Source organism: Oncorhynchus kisutch, linkage group LG26, assembly GCF_002021735.2.
Source record: "Oncorhynchus kisutch isolate 150728-3 linkage group LG26, Okis_V2, whole genome shotgun sequence".
NCBI classification, from domain to species: domain Eukaryota; kingdom Metazoa; phylum Chordata; class Actinopteri; order Salmoniformes; family Salmonidae; genus Oncorhynchus; species Oncorhynchus kisutch.
In genome coordinates, this window is record NC_034199.2 from 51,181,232 (window position 1) to 51,203,738 (window position 22,507).

The window sequence follows — 22,507 nt, forward strand, 5'->3', positions numbered from 1 at the left end:
AGGCATGCTATAGGCCTGCAATAGAGGCATGCTATAGGCCTGCAATAGAGGCATGCTATAGGCCTGCTATAGAGGCATGCTATAGGCCTGCAATAGAGGCATGCTATAGGCCTGCAATAGAGGCATGCTATAGGCCTGCAATAGAGGCATGCTATAGGCCTGCTATAGAGGCATGCTATAGGCCTGCAATAGAGGCATGCTATAGGCCTGCAATAGAGGCATGCTATAGGCCTGCTATAGAGGCATGCTATAGGCCTGCAATAGAGGCATGCTATAGGCCTGCAATAGAGGCATGCTATAGGCCTGCAATAGAGGCATGCTATAGGCCTGTAATAGAGGCATGCTATAGGCCTGCTATAGAGGCATGCTATAGGCCTGCAATAGAGGCATGCTATAGGCCTGCAATAGAGGCATGCTATAGGCCTGCTATAGAGGCATGCTATAGGCCTGCAATAGAGGCATGCTATAGGCCTGCTATAGAGGCATGCTATAGGCCTGCAATAGAGGCATGCTATAGGCCTGCAATAGAGGCATGCTATAGGCCTGCAATAGAGGCATGCTATAGGCCTGCAATAGAGGCATGCTATAGGCATGCTATAGGCCTGCAATAGAGGCATGCTATAGGTCTGCTATAGAGGCATGCTATAGGCCTGCTATAGAGCCTAAAAATAGTGTATAACAATGTAGGGCATTATTTAGGTTACTGTTAAATCAATGTATGAAAAATATCTGTGAAATGTAATTAATTATATACAATAAAAATGTAATCCTAATCCATCGGAATTTCAATGAATATTTTCATCGTCAGGTGAGTAGGCATGCTGGATTTATAACGTGGTAAAGTATGCCGCCAGGAGCCGGCGGGGTTTAGGACCCAGCAGAGAGGCAAAGCAATGTGAACATCACATGATAGTGATTTTGGGAGCGGGGACGACTCATGATGCTTGTTTCTCTGGTGTAACGTTTCAAGTGATATAGAAAGTAGGCTAAACCAGGCAAATGGCAAGTTTATATTGTATTTAAATCCACACAGGAAACAATGGATACGAAGACTGTTTTCTCTCTACTCTACTTTGCCTTTTTAGCCGCGAATAGAACTGTGGTAAGTTTGATTCTGTATCTATTATTTCATATTAAATACTACTTCCTCTGTCTACCAGGTGATTATACCAGCTGACTGGATCAGATCTATCGCCACTCATATTTGCAACTTGTCTATTTTCTTTTAGCGTATAATATAGTAAATACATACATTATATTGACATGATATTGTTATAATCAAGTATAAAGTTACATGGATAAAATCGGACCTTGGAAATGAAAATGCATAGCCCTCCATTCAGAAAATTATATTTGAACTAAACACTCGAACGCTTGAAAAAAAAAGTGACGCTCCACTAAACCCATAATAATAATAATAATAATAATTTAAACTAAGTGGATAACAGAGAAACTTCCTACCATTTACCATCACCTCGAGCCTTAAATATGCACTTTTAGAAGCTGTTCTTCGTCCTGTCAGCATTACATGGCAATGCAGGGTTGTTGACAGCGCTCTGGGCCAGATGGTTGTGGGTTCACAGACCACCGTGGACAGGAGTAGGGTTGGAAAGATCTCATTTATAGTAAAAACATGGTATGAATCGATCATCTTATCTGCAGGTCCGAGGAAGGAAAATAGCCTTTTATAAACATTTAATGCAATTCTACGTCAATTCTACGTCTATTCTATTTTACATATTCGCAGAAGTGGTGGTTCTAGCTCGTAAGGCTCCCTGTGCCCCCCCCCCCCCCCCCATTACTCATCCCCCAACACTGTCAACCAAGAGTCAAGACTAAACCAATTCACCTTGGTGCTGTGCAGACTGGTTTTATATTATTCTTAACCATTTCACACAAACCAGAAACTATATATTCACATTATTATTAATTTTTTTAGATACATTTTTATTTAACCAGGTAGGCTAGTTGAGAACAAGTTCTCATTTGCAACTGCGACCTGGCCAAGATAAAGCATAGCAATTAGACACATACAACAACACAGAGTTACACATGGAATAAACAATAACAGAATCAATAACACAATAGAAAAATCTATATACAGTGTGTGCAAATGGAGTAAGGAGGTAAGGCAATAAATAGGCCATAGTAGTGAAATAATTACAATTTAGAAAATTAACACTGGAGGGATAGATGTGCAGATGATGATGTGCAAGTAGTGATACTGGTGTGCAAAAGAGCAAAACAAGTAAATAAAAACAATAAGGGGATGAGTTGGATTGGCTGTGTACAGCCCTGCTTAAAGTTAGTGAGGGAGATAAGTGTCCAACTTCAGTGATTTTTGCAATTCGTTCCAGTCATTGGCAGCAGAGAACTGGAAGGAAAGGCAGCCAAAGGAGGTGTTGGCTTTGGGGATGACCAGTAGCACCTGCTGGAGCACGTGCTACGTGTGGGTGCTGCTATGGTGACCAGTGAGCTGAGATAAGGCGGAGCTTTACCTAGCAAAGACTTATCGATGACCTGGAGCCAGTGGGTTTGGCGATGAATATGTAGCGAGGGCCAGCCAACGAGATCATACAGGTTGCAATGGTGGGTAGTATATGGTGCTTTGGTGACAAAACGAATGGCGCTGTGATAGACTGCATCCAATTTGCTGAGTAGAGTGTTGGAGGCTATTTTATTGATGACATCGCCGAAATCGAGGATCGGTAGGATAGTCAGTTTTACGAGGGTATGTTTAGCAGCATGAGTGAAGGAGTCTTTGTTGCGAGGTAGGAAGCCGATTCTAGATTTAATTTTGGATTGGAGATGCTTAATGTGAGTCTGAAAGAAGAGTTTACAGTCTAACCAGACACCCAGGTATTTGTAGTTGTCCACATATTCTAAGTCAGAACCGTCCAGAGTAATGATGCTGGACGGGCGGGCAGGTGCGGGAAGCGATCGGTTGAAGAGCATGCATTTAGTTTTACTTGCCTTTAAGAGCAGTTGGAGGCCACGGAAGGAGTGTTGTATGGCATTGAAGTTTGTCTGGGGGAAAGGTGTTCATCATATTTCTCCAATTTCAAATCTGTGTCTTCTTTGCAACTAAACTGTTCCTGTTTGCAAATGATTCAATATGAGACATCATTTGGAATCTGATGGTACTTTCAAAAGGTAGACCTACCTTTCCACCCCAGACAGAGTAGGCCTACCTTTCCACCCCAGACAGAGTAGGCCTACCTTTCCACCCCAGACAGAGTAGGCCTACCTTTCCACCCCAGACAGAGTAGGCCTACCTTTCCACCCCAGACAGAGTAGACCTACCTTTCCACCCCAGACAGAGTAGGCCTACCTTTCCACCCCAGACAGAGTAGGCCTACCTTTCCACCCCAGACAGAGTAGGCCTACCTTTCCACCCCAGACAGAGTAGACCTACCTTTCCACCCCAGACAGAGTAGGCCTACCTTTCCACCCCAGACAGAGTAGGACCTACCTTTCCACCCCAGACAGAGTAGGACCTACATTTCCACCCCAGACAGAGTAGGACCTACCTTTCCACCCCAGACAGAGAAGGACCTACCTTTCCACCCCAGACAGAGAAGGACCTACCTTTCCACCCCAGACAGAGTAGGCCTACCTTTCCACCCCAGACAGAGTAGGACCTACCTTTCCACCCCAGACAGAGTAGGACCTACCTTTCCACCCCAGACAGAGAAGGACCTACCTTTCCACCCCAGACAGAGAAGGACCTACCTTTCCACCCCAGACAGAGTAGGGCCTACCTTTCCACCCCAGACAGAGTAGGACCTACCTTTCCACCCCAGACAGAGAAGGACCTACCTTTCCACCCCAGACAGAGTAGGGCCTACCTTTCCACCCCAGACAGAGAAGGACCTACCTTTCCACCCCAGACAGAGTAGGACCTACCTTTCCACCCCAGACAGAGTAGGGCCTACCTTTCCACCCCAGACAGAGTAGGGCCTACCTTTCCACCCCAGACAGAGTAGGCCTACCTTTCCACCCCAGACAGAGTAGGACCTACCTTTCCACCCCAGACAGAGAAGGGCCTACCTTTCCACCCCAGACAGAGTAGGCCTACCTTTCCACCCCAGACAGAGTAGGACCTACCTTTCCACCCCAGACAGAGAAGGGCCTACCTTTCCACCCCAGACAGAGTAGGCCTACCTTTCCACCCCAGACAGAGTAGGACCTACCTTTCCACCCCAGACAGAGTAGGACCTACCTTTCCACCCCAGACAGAGAAGGACCTACCTTTCCACCCCAGACAGAGTAGACCTACCTTTCCACCCCAGACAGAGTAGGACCTACCTTTCCACCCCAGATAGAGAAGGACCTACCTTTCCACCCCAGACAGAGAAGGACCTACCTTTCCACCCCAGACAGAGTAGGACCTACCTTTCCACCCCAGACAGAGAAGGACCTACCTTTCCACCCCAGACAGAGAAGGACCTACCTTTCCACCCCAGACAGAGAAGGACCTACCTTTCCACCCCAGACAGAGAAGGACCTACCTTTCCACCCCAGACAGAGTAGGACCTACCTTTCCACCCCAGACAGAGAAGGACCTACCTTTCCACCCCAGACAGAGAAGGACCTACCTTTCCACCCCAGACAGAGAAGGACCTACCTTTCCACCCCAGACAGAGAAGGACCTACCTTTCCACCCCAGACAGAGTAGGACCTACCTTTCCACCCCAGACAGAGAAGGACCTACCTTTCCACCCCAGACAGAGAAGGACCTACCTTTCCACCCCAGACAGAGTAGGACCTACCTTTCCACCCCAGACAGAGAAGGACCTACCTTTCCACCCCAGACAGAGAAGGACCTACCTTTCCACCCCAGACAGAGAAGGACCTACCTTTCCACCCCAGACAGAGAAGGACCCTACCTTTCCACCCCAGACAGAGAAGGACCTACCTTTCCACCCCAGACAGAGAAGGACCTACCTTTCCACCCCAGACAGAGAAGGACCTACCTTTCCACCCCAGACAGAGAAGGACCTACCTTTCCACCCCAGACAGAGAAGGACCTACCTTTCCACCCCAGACAGAGAAGGACCTACCTTTCCACCCCAGACAGAGAAGGACCTACCTTTCCACCCCAGACAGAGAAGGACCTACCTTTCCACCCCAGACAGAGTAGGGCCTACCTTTCCACCCCAGACAGAGAAGGACCTACCTTTCCACCCCAGACAGAGAAGGACCTACCTTTCCACCCCAGACAGAGAAGGACCTACCTTTCCACCCCAGACAGAGAAGGACCTACCTTTCCACCCCAGACAGAGAAGGACCTACCTTTCCACCCCAGACAGAGAAGGACCTACCTTTCCACCCCAGACAGAGAAGGACCTACCTTTCCACCCCAGACAGAGAAGGACCTACCTTTCCACCCCAGACAGAGAAGGACCTACCTTTCCACCCAGCATATACAACAAAAACTAAACTTAACAGGAAGCATAGAAATGGCACACATAGAACAGATCTACCTCAGGCTTGCTTTCAAGGAGAATGATAGATCTATAACACATAGAACAGATCTACCTCAGGCTTGCTTTCAAGGAGAATGATAGATCTATAACACATAGAACATATCTACCTCAGGCTTGCTTTCAAGGAGAATGATAGATCTATAACACATAGAACAGATCTACCTCAGGCTTGCTTTCAAGGAGAATGATAGATCTATAACACATAGAACAGATCTACCTCAGGCTTGCTTTCAAGGAGAATGATAGATCTATAACACATAGAACAGATCTACCTCAGGCTTGCTTTCAAGGAGAATGATAGATCTATAACACATAGAACATATCTACCTCAGGCTTGCTTTCAAGGAGAATGACAGATCTAGAAAGTGCATTTCTATGTGAAGTTGGCCAGGTCCCCCAAAAGTGACATATTGCAGCTCTAACTACTGGCTACTCTTCTTCGTTGGTTTAACCCAATGAGAGACAGTCACAAGTGTTTCCCTAAAAGCTGAATGAGCATTCTATTGTACATAAAGGGAATAGCTTAATCAAGCAAAGTTAATGTTTTGTCTCCTTGGGTGTAAAAACAAAATGAACCAATGATATCCCTATATGGTTCAGTCACGTCTTTCACAGGTATGGATACTAAATACTAAACCCTCCCCTAGATACACAATACTAAACCCTCCCCTAGACTAGATATACAATACTAAACCCTCCCCTGGACTAGATACACAATACTAAACCCTCCCCTGGACTAGATACACAATACTAAACCCTCCCCTAGACTAGATACACAATACTAAACCCTCCCCTGGACTAGATACACAATACTAAACCCTCCCCTAGACTAGATACACAATACTAAACCCTCCCCTAGATACACAATACTAAACCCTCCCCTAGACTAGATACACAATACTAAACCCTCCCCTAGATACACAATACTAAACCCTCCCCTAGACTAGATACACAATACTAAACCCTCCCCTAGATACACAATACTAAACCCTCCCCTAGATACACAATACTAAACCCTCCCCTAGATACACAATACTAAACCCTCCCCTAGACTAGATACACAATACTAAACCCTCCCCTGGACTAGATACACAATACTAAACCCTCCCCTAGACTAGATACACAATACTAAACCCTCCCCTAGATACACAATACTAAACCCTCCCCTGGACTAGATACACAATACTAAACCCTCCTCTGGACTAGATACACAATACTAAACCCTCCCCTAGATACACAATACTAAACCCTCCCCTAGATACCCCCCCTAGATACACAATACTAAACCCTCCCTAGACTAGATACACAATACTAAACCCTCCCCTGGACTAGATACACAATACTAAACCCTCCCCTAGACTAGATACACAATACTAAACCCTCCCCTAGATACACAATACTAAACCCTCCCCTGGACTAGATACACAATACTAAACCCTCCCCTGGACTAGATACACAATACTAAACCCTCCCCTGGACTAGATACACAATACTAAACCCTCCCCTGGACTAGATACACAATACTAAACCCTCCCCTGGACAAGATACACAATACTAAACCCTCCCCTGGACTAGATACACAATACTAAACCCTCCCCTAGATACACAATACTAAACCCTCCCCTGGACTAGATACACAATACTAAACCCTCCCCTGGACTAGATACACAATACTAAACCCTCCCTAGATACACAATACTAAACCCTCCCCTGGATACACAATACTAAACCCTCCCCTGGATACACAATACTAAACCCTCCCCTGGATACACAATACTAAACCCTCCCCTAGATACACAATACTAAACCCTCCCCTAGATACACAATACTAAACCCTCCCCTAGATACACAATACTAAACCCGCCCCTAGATACACAATACTAAACCCGCCCCTAGATACACAATACTAAACCCTCCCCTAGACTAGATACACAATACTAAACCCTCCCCTAGACTAGATACACAATACTAAACCCTCCCCTAGACTAGATACACAATACTAAACCCTCCCCTAGACTAGATACACAATACTAAACCCTCCCCTAGACTAGATACACAATACTAAACCCTCCCCTAGACTAGATACACAATACTAAACCCTCCCCTAGACTAGATACACAATACTAAACCCTCCCCTAGACTAGATACACAATACTAAACCCTCCCCTAGACTAGATACACAATACTAAACCCTCCCCTAGACTAGATACACAATACTAAACCCTCCCCCTCCCCTAGATACACAATACTAAACCCTCCCTTTGACTGAAATTGAAAAGCCAGACACCCCCATTTTCCTCCAGGTACCATTCCATCTTTTACTGTGGTTTTGTGATACATGCAGTTCTCAGGTCTTGATTAGCCTGGACAGACACTAGTGGGCGCTATGGATCTCCACTATCGTCTGTCCTTGATGTCCCCCTGCATAAAACATTCTCCAAGCTGATTGGCTGAACCCAATACGCAACATCCCGGACTAGCATTCCTAGGCATTAGCAACTCTAACATGTTGGTGGAAAATGGAGCTGAGTTTGACCAATATGCCTTTAAGAAAGTCAAACCGTTGGAAAAAAAAAAAGAAGGAAAAAAAATGGATACACAATACTAAACCCTCCCCTAGATACACAATACTAAACCCTCCCCTAGATACACAATACTAAACCCTCCCCTAGATACACAATACTAAACCCGCCCCTAGATACACAATACTAAACCCGCCCCTAGATACACAATACTAAACCCGCCCCTAGATACACAATACTAAACCCTCCCCTAGACTAGATACACAATACTAAACCCTCCCCTAGACTAGATACACAATACTAAACCCTCCCCTAGACTAGATACACAATACTAAACCCTCCCCTAGACTAGATACACAATACTAAACCCTCCCCTAGACTAGATACACAATACTAAACCCTCCCCTAGACTAGATACACAATACTAAACCCTCCCCTAGACTAGATACACAATACTAAACCCTCCCCTAGACTAGATACACAATACTAAACCCTCCCCTAGACTAGATACACAATACTAAACCCTCCCCTAGGCTAGATACACAATACTAAACCCTCCCCTAGACTAGATACACAATACTAAACCCTCCCCTAGATACACAATACGAAACCCTCCCCTAGATACACAATACGAAACCCTCCCCTAGATACACAATACGAAACCCTCCCCTAGATACACAATACGAAACCCTCCCCTAGATACACAATACTAAACCCTCCCCTAGATACACAATACTAAACCCTCCCCTAGATACACAATACTAAACCCTTCCCTAGATACACAATACTAAACCCTTCCCTAGATACACAATACTAAACCCTCCCCTAGACTAGATACACAATACTAAACCCTAGACTAGATACACAATGCTAAACCCTCCTCTAGATACACAATACTAAACCCTCCCCTAGATACACAATACTAAACCCTCCCCTAGACTAGATAGACAATACTAAACCCTCCCCTAGATACACAATACTAAACCCTCCCTTTGACTGAAATTGAAAAGCCAGACACCCCCATTTTCCTCCAGGTACCATTCCATCTTTTACTGTGGTTTTGTGATACATGCAGTTCTCAGGTCTTGATTAGCCTGGACGGACACTAGTGGGCGCTATGGATCTCCACTATCGTCTGGCCTTGATGTCCCCCTGCATAAAACATTCTCCAAGCTGATTGGCTGAACCCAATACGCAACATCCCGGACTAGCATTCCTAGGCATTAGCAACTCTAACATGTTGGTGGAAAATGGAGCTGAGTTTGACCAATATGCCTTTAAGAAAGTCAAACCGTTGGAAAAAAAAAAAGAAGGAAAAAAAAAGTTACGAGGTCCAAAAGGCATAGTAGGAACTACCTGTCTACCCAGGATTTGATAGGAACATATTACTGTCATGACAAATCCATAACAACAGTAGGAACTACCTGTCTACCCAGGATTTGATAGGAACATATTACTGTCATGACAAATCCATAACAACAGTAGGCATGCAGGCCGAACAGCTGTCTGACAGAGGTCCTGGCTTTCTCACAGCTTTCCATATTATTACTGATATCAAATATACCTTGAAATGATCTATGCCAGAGCCAGTTCTAGACCTTGATAAGAGCATATTGTTCATACACTATAAGCTTACTGTATATCACGGTATGACTCCTGTCTGTTTTTTTTCTTACAGGTTTCCGGGGCCCCTTCCTTCTCCATAGACTACAAGAACAACTGCTTCCAGAAAGATGGGAAGCCTTTCCAGTATGTCTCCGGCAGTATCCACTACTCCCGCATCCCTCACTACTACTGGAAAGACAGACTGCTCAAGATGTACATGGCTGGACTCAACGCTGTACAGATGTAAGTTCAACAGGAGACATAATGGGGAGAGCGAGATTGTTATTATATAATTAAATGTATCTCCTGAATATTCCCCAATACAACAGCAGTAGGGTTGTACCTGTATCCATGATTCTCACAGTCAGAGTCCTTTAGGTGCCTTTTGGCAAACTCCAAGCGGGCTGTCATGTGCCTTTTACTGAGGAGTGGCTTCCGTTTGGCTAGTCTATCATAAAGACCTGATTGATGGAGTGCTGCAGAGATGATTGTCCTTCTGGAAGGTTCTCCATCTCCACAGAGGAACTCTGGAGTTCTGTCAGAGTGACCATCAGGTTCTTGTTCACCTCCCTGACCAAGACCCTTCTCCCCCGATTGCTCAGTTTGGCCGGGCGGCCAGCTCTAGGAAGAGTCTTGGTGGTTCCAAACCTCTTCCATTGGAGAATGATGGAGGCCACTGTGTTCTTGGGGACCTTCAATGCTGCAGAAATGTTTTGGTACCCTTCCGCAGATCTGTGCCTCGACACAATCCTGTCTCAGAGCTCTCCTGACAATTCCTTCGACCTCATGGCTTGGTTTTTGCTCTGATATGCACTGTCAACTGTGGGACCTTATATAGACAGGGGTGTGCCTTTTCCAAATCATGTCCAATCAATTAAATTCACCACAGGACACACTTAAGCTCAATTTCGAGTCTCATAGCAAAGGGTCTGAATACTTATGTAAATAAGGTATTTCTGTTTATTAATTAGCTTGACGAGGAAAAAAAGCTGTAACGTAAAAAAATGTGGAGTGGTCTGAATCCTTTCAGAATGCACCGTATGTCACCAGTACTCTTCTCCTTCCTGTCAGTTATGTCACCAGTACTCTTCTCCTTCCTGTCAGTTGTCACCAGTACTCTTCTCCTTCCTGTCAGTTATGTCACCAGACTCTTCTCCTTCCTGTCAGTAGTCACCAGTACTCTTCTCCTTCTGTGCAGTTGTCACCAGTACTCTTCTCCTTCCTGTCAGTTATGTCACCAGTACTCTTCTCCTTCCTGTCAGTTATGTCACCAGTACTCTTGTCCTTCCTGTCAGTTATGTCACCAGTACTCTTCTCCTTCCTGTCAGTTGTCACCAGTACTCTTCTCCTTCCTGTCAGTTATGTCACCAGTACTCTTCTCCTTCCTGTCAGTTATGTCACCAGTACTCTTCTCCTTCCTTTCAGTTATGTCACCAGTACTCTTCTCCTCCCTGTCAGTTATGTCACCAGTACTCTTCTCCTTCCTGTCAGTTATGTCACCAGTACTCTTCTCCTTCCTGTCAGTTATGTCACCAGTACTCTTCTCCTTCCTGTCAGTTATGTCACCAGTACTCTTCTCCTTCCTGTCAGTTATGTCACCAGTACTCTTCTCCTTCCTGTCAGTTATGTCACCAGTACTCTTCTCCTTCCTGTCAGTTATGTCACCAGTACTCTTCTCCTTCCTGTCAGTTGTCACCAGTACTCTTCTCCTTCCTGTCAGTTATGTCACCAGTACTCTTCTACTTCCTGTCAGTTGTCACCAGTACTCTTCTACTTCCTGTCAGTTATGTCACCAGTACTCTTCTACTTCCTGTCAGTTATGTCACCAGTACTCTTCTACTTCCTGTCAGTTATGTTCCCTGGAACTTCCATGAGGAAAAGCGGGGTGTTTACAACTTCACTGGGGATCGAGACCTGGAGAACTTCCTGGATCTGGCCAATCAGACTGGCCTCCTGGTGATCCTCCGCCCCGGACCCTACATCTGTGCAGAGTGGGAGATGGTAAGCGCTACAGTACATAGAGGTCTCTTCCTGTCAGGGGAGACTGATGAGTGGAAGACAGGTTCATAGTAAGGAATGGACTCAAAGTGCTGAATTCAATCTGTTCCAGTCAATACTATGAGCCTAAGTGCTGAATTCAATCTGTTCCAGTCATTACTATGAGCCTAAGTGCTGAATTCAATCTGTTCCAGTCATTACTATGAGCCTAAGGGCTGAATTCATTCTGTTCCAGTCATTACTATGAGCCTAAGTGCTGAATTCAATCCGTTCCAGTCATTACTATGGGCCTAAGGGCTGAATTCAATCCATTCCAGTCATTACTATGAGCCCGTCCTCCGATTTTAAAGGGCCACCATTACATTTGACATTTGGTCATAAAAGGAGACGCTCCTCTCCAGAGACAGTCAGACCCCCACTGCTTCCTTCACTATTGAGCTTTGTACTTTGTTATAAGACTTTCTCTGGTCAAAGTCAGGCCTTTCAGCAACACATTGGAAACTCACTACATCACATGGTGTGAGGCTGTAGTCTACTAGAAGTCCTATTCTCACCTGGGGGACTGTAGAGGGAGAGAGAGATGGAAGTCCTATTCTCACCTGGGGGACTGTAGAGGGAGAGAGGGATGGAAGTCCTATTCTCACCTGGGGGACAGTAGAGAGAGGGAGGGATGGAAGTCCTATTCTCACCTGGGGGACTGTAGAGAGAGAGAGAGGGATGGAAGTCCTATTCTCACCTGGGGGACTGTAGAGAGAGAGGGGGGGATGGAAGTCCTATTCTCACCTGGGGGACCGTAGAGAGAGGGAGGGATGGAAGTCCTATTCTCACCTGGGGGACCGTAGAGAGGGAGAGAGGGATGGAAGTCCTATTCTCACCTGGGGGACCGTAGAGAGGGAGAGAGGATGGAAGTCCTATTCTCACCTGGGGGACCGTAGAGAGAGAGAGGGATGGAAGTCCTATTCTCACCTGGGGGACTGTAGAGAGGGAGGGATGTAAGTACTATTCTCACCTGGGGGACCGTAGAGAGAGAGAGGGATGGAAGCCCTATTCTCACCTGGGGGACCGTAGAGAGAGAGAGGGATGGAAGCCCTATTCTCACCTGGGGGACCATAGAGAGAGAGGGAGGGATGGAAGTCCTATTCTCACCTGGGGGACCGTAGAGAGAGAGGGATGGAAGTCCTATTCTCACCTGGGGGACCATAGAGAGAGAGGGAGGGATGGAAGTCCTATTCTCACCTGGGGGACTGTAGAGAGGGAGAGGGATGGAAGTCCTATTCTCACCTGGGGGACTGTAGAGACAGAGAGAGGGATGGAAGTCCTATTCTCACCTGGGGGACTGTAGAGAGAGAGAGGGAGGGATGGAAGTCCTATTCTCACCTGGGGGACTGTAGAGAGGGAGAGAGGGATGGAAGTCCTATTCTCACCTGGGGGACTGTAGAGAGAGAGAGAGAGAGAGGGATGGAAGTCCTATTCTCACCTGGGGGACCATAGAGAGAGAGGGAGGGATGGAAGTCCTATTCTCACCTGGGGGACTGTAGAGAGAGAGAGAGAGAGAGAGATGGAAGTCCTATTCTCACCTGGGGGACCATAGAGAGAGGGATGGAAGTCCTATTCTCACCTGGGGGACCATAGAGAGAGAGGGAGGGATGGAAGTCCTATTCTCACCTGGGGGACCGTAGAGAGGGAGGGATGTAAGTACTATTCTCACCTGGGGGACCGTAGAGAGAGAGGGATGGAAGTCCTATTCTCACCTGGGGGACCATAGAGAGGGAGGGATGTAAGTACTATTCTCACCTGGGGGACCGTAGAGAGAGAGGGATGGAAGTCCTATTCTCACCTGGGGGACTGTAGAGAGAGGGAGGGATGTAAGTACTATTCTCACCTGGGGGACTGTAGAGAGAGGGAGGGATGTAAGTACTATTCTCACCTGGGGGACCGTAGAGAGAGAGGGATGGAAGTCCTATTCTCACCTGGGGGACCGTAGAGAGAGAGGGATGGACACTAAAGAGTCAGAAAGAGGAGGGATGTTTTGGTGTCATGCACCACTGAGTAACAGATGTTGTTTTGACTCTCCTCTTCCCCTTTCTCTCACAGTGTGTCAGCTGACAGAAATATCTGAGTCATGCTTGTAGACAGAAGTTCATTAAGTTTCTGTCTCTTTCAGGGTGGTTTACCAGCTTGGTTGCTCCAGAAACCAAACATTGTACTTCGCTCAGCAGATACAGGTATCATAAAACCATACTGCCAGTACAATCCCTTTTACACATATGAGTAATCCAGTGTTCTGGCTCGGTTGGCTGCTTGTGTTTAATCAGTGTCTTTGATCCAGACTACTTGGAGGCAGTGAGCTCCTGGATGGCAGTGCTGCTCCCAAAGATGAGGAGATGGTTGTATACAAACGGAGGGAACATTATCACTGTGCAGGTACAGTTGAAGTTGGAAGTTTACATACACCTCAGCCAAATACATTTCAAACTCAGTTTTTCACAATTCCTGGCATTTAATCCTAGTACAAATGCCCTGTTTTAGGTCAGTTAGGATCACCACTTTATTTTAAGAATGTGAAATGTCAGAATAATAGTAGAGTGATTTATTTCAGCTTTGACATCTTTCATCACATTCCCAGTGGGTCAGAAGTTTACATGCACTCAATTAGTATTTGGTAGCATTGCCTTTAAATTGTTTAACTTGGGTCAAATGTTTCGGTTAGCCTTCCACAAGCTTCCAACAATAAGTTGGTTGAATTTTGTCCCATTCCTCCTGACAGAGCTGGTGTAACTGAGTCAGGTTTGTAGGCCTCCTTGCTCGCACACACTTTTTCAGTTCTGCCCACACATTTTCTATAGGATTGAGGTCAGGGCTTTGTGATGGCCACTCTAATACCTTGACTTTGTTGTCCTTAAGTCATTTTGCCACAACTTTGGAAGTATGCTTGGGGTCATTGTCCATTTGGAAGACCCATTGCCGACCAATCTAACTTCCTGACTGATCTCTTGAGATGTTACTTCAATATATCCACATAATTTCCCTACCTCATGATGCTATCTATTTTGTGAAGTGCACCAGTCCCTCCTGCAGCAAAGCACCCCCACAACATGATGCTGCCACCCCCGTGCTTCACGGGTGGGATGGTGCTCTTCGGCTTGCAAGCCTCCCCCTTTTTCCTCCAAACGTAACGATGGTCATTATGGCCAAAAAGTACGATCTCTGTCCCCATGTGCAGTTAGAAACCGTAGTCTGCCTTTTTCATGGCGGTTGTGGACCAGTGGCTTCTTCCTTGCTGAGTGGCCTTTCAGGTTATGTCGATATAGGACTCGTTTTACTGTGGATATAGATACTTTTGTACTGGTTTTGTACTGGCCTTTGCTGTTGTTCTGGGATTGATTTGCACTTTTCGCACCAAAGAACGTTCATCTTTAGGAGACAGAACGCATCTCCTTCCTGAGCGGGATGACGGCTGCATGGTCCCATGGTGTTTATACTTGCGTACTATTGTTTGTACAGATGAACATGGTACCTTCAGGCGTTTGGATTGCTCCCAAGGATGAACCAGACTTGTGGAGGTCTACAATTGTTTTCTGAGGTCTTGGCTGATTTCTTTTGATTTTCCCATGATGTCAAGCAAAGAGGCACTGAGTTTGAAGGTAGGCCTTGAAATACATCCACAGGTACACCTCCAATTGACTCAAATGATGTCAATTAGCCTATCAGAAGCTTCTAAAGCCATGACATCATTTTCTGGAAGGCACAGTCAACTTAGTGTATGTAAACTTCTGACCCACTGGAATTGTGATACAGTGAATTATAAGTGAAATAATCTGTCTGTAAACAATTGTTGGAAATATTACTTGTGTCATGCACAAAGTAGATGTCCTAACCGACTTGCCAAAACTATAGTTTGTTAACAAGACATTTGTGGAATGGTTGAAAAACGAGTTTTAATCTCAAACCTAAGTGTATGTTAACTTCAGACTTCAACTGTAGAGTCATTATGCTCAGGAATGAATCCTTGATCCAGATAGTTATTTTCCTTCCTTCCTGTGACTCCACCAGGTAGAGAATGAGTATGGGAGCTACTATACGTGTGACTACAACTACATGCGGCACCTGAGGACCCTGTTCCAGTTCTTCCTGGGGGACAAAACTGTTCTCTTCACGACCGACGGGAACACGGACCGGGAAATGACCTGCGGGACCCTGGAGGGAATGTACGCCACTATAGACTTTGGGACAGGTAGGAACAGGACAGGTAGGAACAGGACAGGTAGGAACAGGACAGGCAGGAACAGGACAGGTAGGAACAGGACAGGCAGGAACAGGACAGGCAGGAACAGGACAGGTAGGAACAGGACAGGTAGGAACAGGACAGGTAGGAACAGGACAGGCAGGAACAGGACAGGTAGGAACAGGACAGGTAGGAACAGGACAGGCAGTAACAGGACAGGCAGTAACAGGACAGGCAGGAACAGGACAGGTAGGAAGAGGACAGGCAGGAACAGGACAGGCAGGAACAGGACAGGTAGGAACAGGACAGGCAGGAACAGGACAGGCAGGAACAGGACAGGCAGGAACAGGACAGGCAGGAACAGGACAGGCAGGAACAGGACAGGTAGGAACAGGACAGGTAGGAACAGGACAGGACAGGCAGGAACAGGACAGGCAGGAACAGGACAGGCAGTAACAGGACAGGTAGGGACAGGACAGGTAGGAACAGGACAGGTAGGAACAGGACAGGTAGGAACAGGACAGGTAGGAACAGGACAGGCAGGAACAGGACAGGCAGGAACAGGACAGGCAGGAACAGGACAGGCAGGAACAGGACAGGCAGTAACAGGACAGGCAGGAACAGGACAGGTAGGAACAGGACAGGCAGGAACAGGACAGGCAGGAACAGAGAGGTGTTGTAACAGAGTTGAGGAACAGGAACAGAGAGGTGTTGTAACAGAGTTGAGGAACAGGAGCAGAGAGGTGTTGTAACAGAGTTGAGGAACAGGAGCAGAGAGGTGTTGTAACAGAGTTGAGGAACAGGAACAGAGAGGTGTTGTAACAGAGTTGAGGAACAGGTACAGAGAGGTGTTGTAACAGTTGAGGAACAGGAACAGAGAGGTGTTGTAACAGAGTTGAGGAGCAGAGAGGTGTTGTAACAGAGTTGAGGAACAGGAACAGAGAGGTGTTGTAACAGAGTTGAGGAACAGGAACAGAGAGGTGTTGTAACAGAGTTGCCAGCACATCGTTTTTAAAAGTCCCCTTCTTTTGTTCTCCACTCAGACGTCAACATATCCCAAGCTTTTAGTCGACAGAGGAGATTTGAACCAAGAGGCCCTCTGGTGAGAAGTCGTTTTTTACAACAACTTCATATATTAGATGATGATGTAGTAACATGACCATACTAAACTATTAGATGACGTACTACCATGACCAGACTAAACTATTAGATGATAATGTAGTACCATGACCAGACTAAACTATTAGATGTAGTACCATGACCAGACTAAACTATTAGATGATGATGTAGTACCATGACCAGACTAAACTATTAGATGTAGTACCATGACCAGACTAAACTATTAGATGATGATGTAGTACCATGACCAGACTAAACTATTAGTTGATGTAGTACCATGACCAGACTAAACTATTAGATGATGTAGTACCATGACCAGACTAAACTATTAGATGATGTTGATGTAGTACCATGACCAGACTAAACTATTAGATGATGATGTAGTACCAAGACCAGACTAAACTATAAGATGATGATGATGTAGTTCCATGACCAGACTAAACTATTAGATGATGATGTAGTACCATGACCAGACTAAACTATTAGATGATGATGTAGTACCATGACCAGACTAAACTATTTGATGATGATGTAGTACCATGACCAGACTAAACTATTAGTTGATGTAGTACCATGACCAGACTAAACTATTAGATGATGTAGTACCATGACCAGACTAAACTATTAGATGATGATGTAGTACCAAGACCAGACTAAACTATAAGATGATGATGATGTAGTTCCATGACCAGACTAAACTATTAGATGATGATGTAGTACCATGACCAGACTAAACTATTAGATGATGATGTAGTACCATGACCAGACTAAACTATTAGAGGATGTTGATGTAGTACCATGACCAGACTAAACTATTAAATGATGATGTAGTACCATGACCAGACTAAACTATTATATGATGATGATGTAGTACCATGACCAGACTAAACTATTAGATGATGTAGTACCATGACCAGACTAAACTATTAGATGATGATTATGTAGTTCCATGACCAGACTAAACTATTAGATGATGATGTAGTACCATGACCAGACTAAACTATTAGATGATGTAGTACCATGACCAGACTAAACTATTAGATGATGAATATGTAGTTCCATGACCAGACTAAACTATTAGATGATGATGTAGTACCATGACCAGACTAAACTATTAGATGATGTAGTACCATGACCAGACTAAACTATTAGATGATGATTATGTAGTACCATGACCAGACTAAACTATTAGATGTAGTACCATGACCAGACTAAACTATTAGATGATGTGGAACCATGACCAGACTAAACTATTAGATGATGATTATTTAGTACCATGACCAGACTAAACTATTAGATGTAGTACCATGACCAGACTAAACTATTAGATGACGTAGTACCATGACCAGACTAAACTATTAGAAGATGATGTAGTACCATGACCAGACTAAACTATTAGATGATGATGATTTAGCTCTCTGACCAGACTAAACTATTAGATGATGATGATGTAGTTCCATGACCAGACTAAACTATTAGATGATGATGTAGTTCCATGACCAGACTAAAGTATTAGATGATGATTATGTAGTTCCATGACCAGACTAAACTATTAGATGATGTTGATGTAGTACCATGACCAGACTAAACTATTAGATGATGTTGATGTAGTACCATGACCAGACTAAACTATTAAATGATGATGTAGTACCATGACCAGACTAAACTATTATATGATGATGATGTAGTACCATGACCAGACTAAACTATTATATGATGATGATGTAGTACCATGACCAGACTAAACTTTTAGATGATGTTGATGTAGTACCACGACCAGACTAAACTATTAGATGATGATGTAGTTCCATGACCAGACTAAACTATTAGATGATGATGATGTAGTACCATGATCAGACTAAACTATTAGATGATGATGATTTAGCTCTCTGACCAGACTAAACTATTAGATGATGATGATGTAGTTCCATGACCAGACTAAACTATTAGATGATGATGTAGTACCATGACCAGACTAAACTATTAGATGATGTAGTACCATGACCAGACTAAACTATTAGATGATGTAGTACCATGACCAGACTAAACTATTAGATGATGATGTAGTACCATGACCAGACTAAACTATTATATGATGATGTAGTTCCATGACCAGACTAAACTATTAGATGATGATGATGTAGTACCATGACCAGACTAAACTATTAGATGATAATGATTTAGCTCTCTGACCAGACTAAACTATTAGATGATGATGATGTAGTTCCATGACCAGACTAAACTATTAGATGATGTAGTACCATGACCAGACTAAACTATTAGATGATGATGTAGTACCATGACCAGACTAAACTATTAGATGGTGATGTAGTACCATGACCAGACTAAACTATTAGATGATGATTATGTAGTACCATGACCAGACTAAACTATTAGATGATGTGGAACCATGACCAGACTAAACTATTAGATGATGATTATTTAGTACCATGACCAGACTAAACTATTAGATGTAGTACCATGACCAGACTAAACTATTAGATGATGTGGAACCATGACCAGACTAAACTATTAGATGACGTAGTACCATGACCAGACTAAACTATTAGAAGATGATGTAGTACCATGACCAGACTAAACTATTAGATGATGATGATTTAGCTCTCTGACCAGACTAAACTATTAGATGATGATGATGTAGTTCCATGACCAGACTAAACTATTAGATGATGATGTAGTTCCATGACCAGACTAAAGTATTAGATGATGATTATGTAGTTCCATGACCAGACTAAACTATTAGATGATGATGTAGTACCATGACCAGACTAAACTATTAGATGATGTAGTACCATGACCAGACTAAACTATTAGATGATGATGATGTAGTTCCATGCCCAGACTAAACTATTAGATGATGATGTAGTACCATGACCAGACTAAACTATTAGATGATGATTATGTAGTACCATGACCAGACTAAACTATTAGATGTAGTACCATGACCAGACTAAACTATTAGATGATGTGGAACCATGACCAGACTAAACTATTAGATGATGATGTAGTACCATGACCAGACTAAACTATTAGATGTAGTACCATGACCAGACTAAACTATTAGATGATGTGGAACCATGACCAGACTAAACTATTAGATGACGTAGTACCATGACCAGACTAAACTATTAGAAGATGATGTAGTACCATGACCAGACTAAACTATTCGATGATGATGATGTAGTACCATGACCAGACTAAACTATTAGATGATGATGTAGTACAATCACCAGACTAAACTATTATATGATGATGTAGTTCCATGACCAGACTAAACTATTAGATGATGATGATGTAGTACCATGACCAGACTAAACTATTAGATGATGATGATTTAGTACCATGACCAGACTGAACTATTAGATGATGATTATGTAGTACCATGACCACACCGAACTATTAAATGATGATTATGTAGTACCATGACCAGACTAAACTATTAGATGATCATTATGTAGTACCATGACCAGACTAAACTATTAGATGATGATTATGTAGTACCATGACCAGACTAAACTATTAGATGATGATGATGTAGTTCCATGCCCAGACTAAACTATTAGATGATGATGTAGTACCATGACCAGACTAAACTATTAGATGATGATTATGTAGTACCATGACCAGACTAAACTATTAGATGTAGTACCATGACCAGACTAAACTATTAGATGATGTGGAACCATGACCAGACTAAACTATTAGATGATGATGTAGTACCATGACCAGACTAAACTATTAGATGTAGTACCATGACCAGACTAAACTATTAGATGATGTGGAACCATGACCAGACTAAACTATTAGATGACGTAGTACCATGACAAGACTAAACTATTAGAAGATGATGTAGTACCATGACCAGACTAAACTATTCGATGATGATGATGTAGTACCATGACCAGACTAAACTATTATATGATGATGTAGTTCCATGACCAGACTAAACTATTAGATGATGATGATGTAGTACCATGACCAGACTAAACTATTAGATGTAGTACCATGACCAGACTAAACTATTAGATGATGTGGAACCATGACCAGACTAAACTATTAGATGACCTAGTACCATGACCAGACTAAACTATTAGAAGATGATGTAGTACCATGACCAGACTAAACTATTCGATGATGATGATGTAGTACCATGACCAGACTAAACTATTAGATGATGATGTAGTACAATCACCAGACTAAACTATTATATGATGATGTAGTTCCATGACCAGACTAAACTATTAGATGATGATGATGTAGTACCATGACCAGACTGAACTATTAAATGATGATTATGTAGTACCATGACCAGACTAAACTATTAGATGATCATTATGTAGTACCATGACCAGACTAAACTATTAGATGATGATTATGTAGTACCATGACTAGACTAAACTATTAGATGATGTTGATGTAGTACCATGACCAGACTAAACTATTAAATGATGATGTAGTACCATGACCAGACTAAACTATTATATGATGATGATGTAGTACCATGACCAGACTAAACTATTATATGATGATGATGTAGTACCATGACCAGACTAAACTTTTAGATGATGTTGATGTAGTACCACGACCAGACTAAACTATTAGATGATGATGTAGTTCCATGACCAGACTAAACTATTAGATGATGATGATGTAGTACCATGATCAGACTAAACTATTAGATGATGATGATTTAGCTCTCTGACCAGACTAAACTATTAGATGATGATGATGTAGTTCCATGACCAGACTAAACTATTAGATGATGATGTAGTACCATGACCAGACTAAACTATTAGATGATGTAGTACCATGACCAGACTAAACTATTAGATGATGTAGTACCATGACCAGACTAAACTATTAGATGATGATGTAGTACCATGACCAGACTAAACTATTATATGATGATGTAGTTCCATGACCAGACTAAACTATTAGATGATAATGATTTAGCTCTCTGACCAGACTAAACTATTAGATGATGATGATGTAGTTCCATGACCAGACTAAACTATTAGATGATGATGTAGTACCATGACCAGACTAAACTATTAGATGATGTAGTACCATGACCAGACTAAACTATTAGATGATGATTATGTAGTTCCATGACCAGACTAAACTATTAGATGATGATGTAGTACCATGACCAGACTAAACTATTAGATGATGTAGTACCATGACCAGACTAAACTATTAGATGATGATGATGTAGTTCCATGCCCAGACTAAACTATTAGATGATGATGTAGTACCATGACCAGACTAAACTATTAGATGGTGATGTAGTACCATGACCAGACTAAACTATTAGATGATGATTATGTAGTACCATGACCAGACTAAACTTTTAGATGTTGATGTAGTACCACGACCAGACTAAACTATTAGATGATGATGTAGTACCATGACCAGACTAAACTATTATATGATGATGTAGTTCCATGACCAGACTAAACTATTAGATGATGATGATGTAGTACCATGACCAGACTAAACTATTAGATGTAGTACCATGACCAGACTAA

At 43.5% G+C, this 22,507-nt stretch overlaps 1 protein-coding gene across 2 annotated transcripts in view; it reads left to right on the forward strand.

The window, feature by feature from the left end:
• The first annotated feature begins 913 nt into the window (after positions 1-913).
• glb1l (galactosidase, beta 1-like) overlaps positions 914-22,507 on the forward strand; it is a 56,810-nt gene continuing 35,216 nt past the window's right edge. The window contains exons 1-7 of one of the 2 annotated variants that reach the window (XM_031806125.1): positions 914-1,102; positions 9,690-9,859; positions 11,467-11,617; positions 13,779-13,839; positions 13,944-14,038; positions 15,668-15,848; positions 16,883-16,941. In XM_031806125.1, coding sequence (XP_031661985.1) covers positions 1,040-1,102; positions 9,690-9,859; positions 11,467-11,617; positions 13,779-13,839; positions 13,944-14,038; positions 15,668-15,848; positions 16,883-16,941 — 780 coding nt within the window. In that variant the 5' untranslated portion in view covers positions 914-1,039. The remainder of the gene's footprint in view (positions 1,103-9,689; positions 9,860-11,466; positions 11,618-13,778; positions 13,840-13,943; positions 14,039-15,667; positions 15,849-16,882; positions 16,942-22,507) is intronic. The other variant, XM_031806124.1, reaches the window with a different exon arrangement.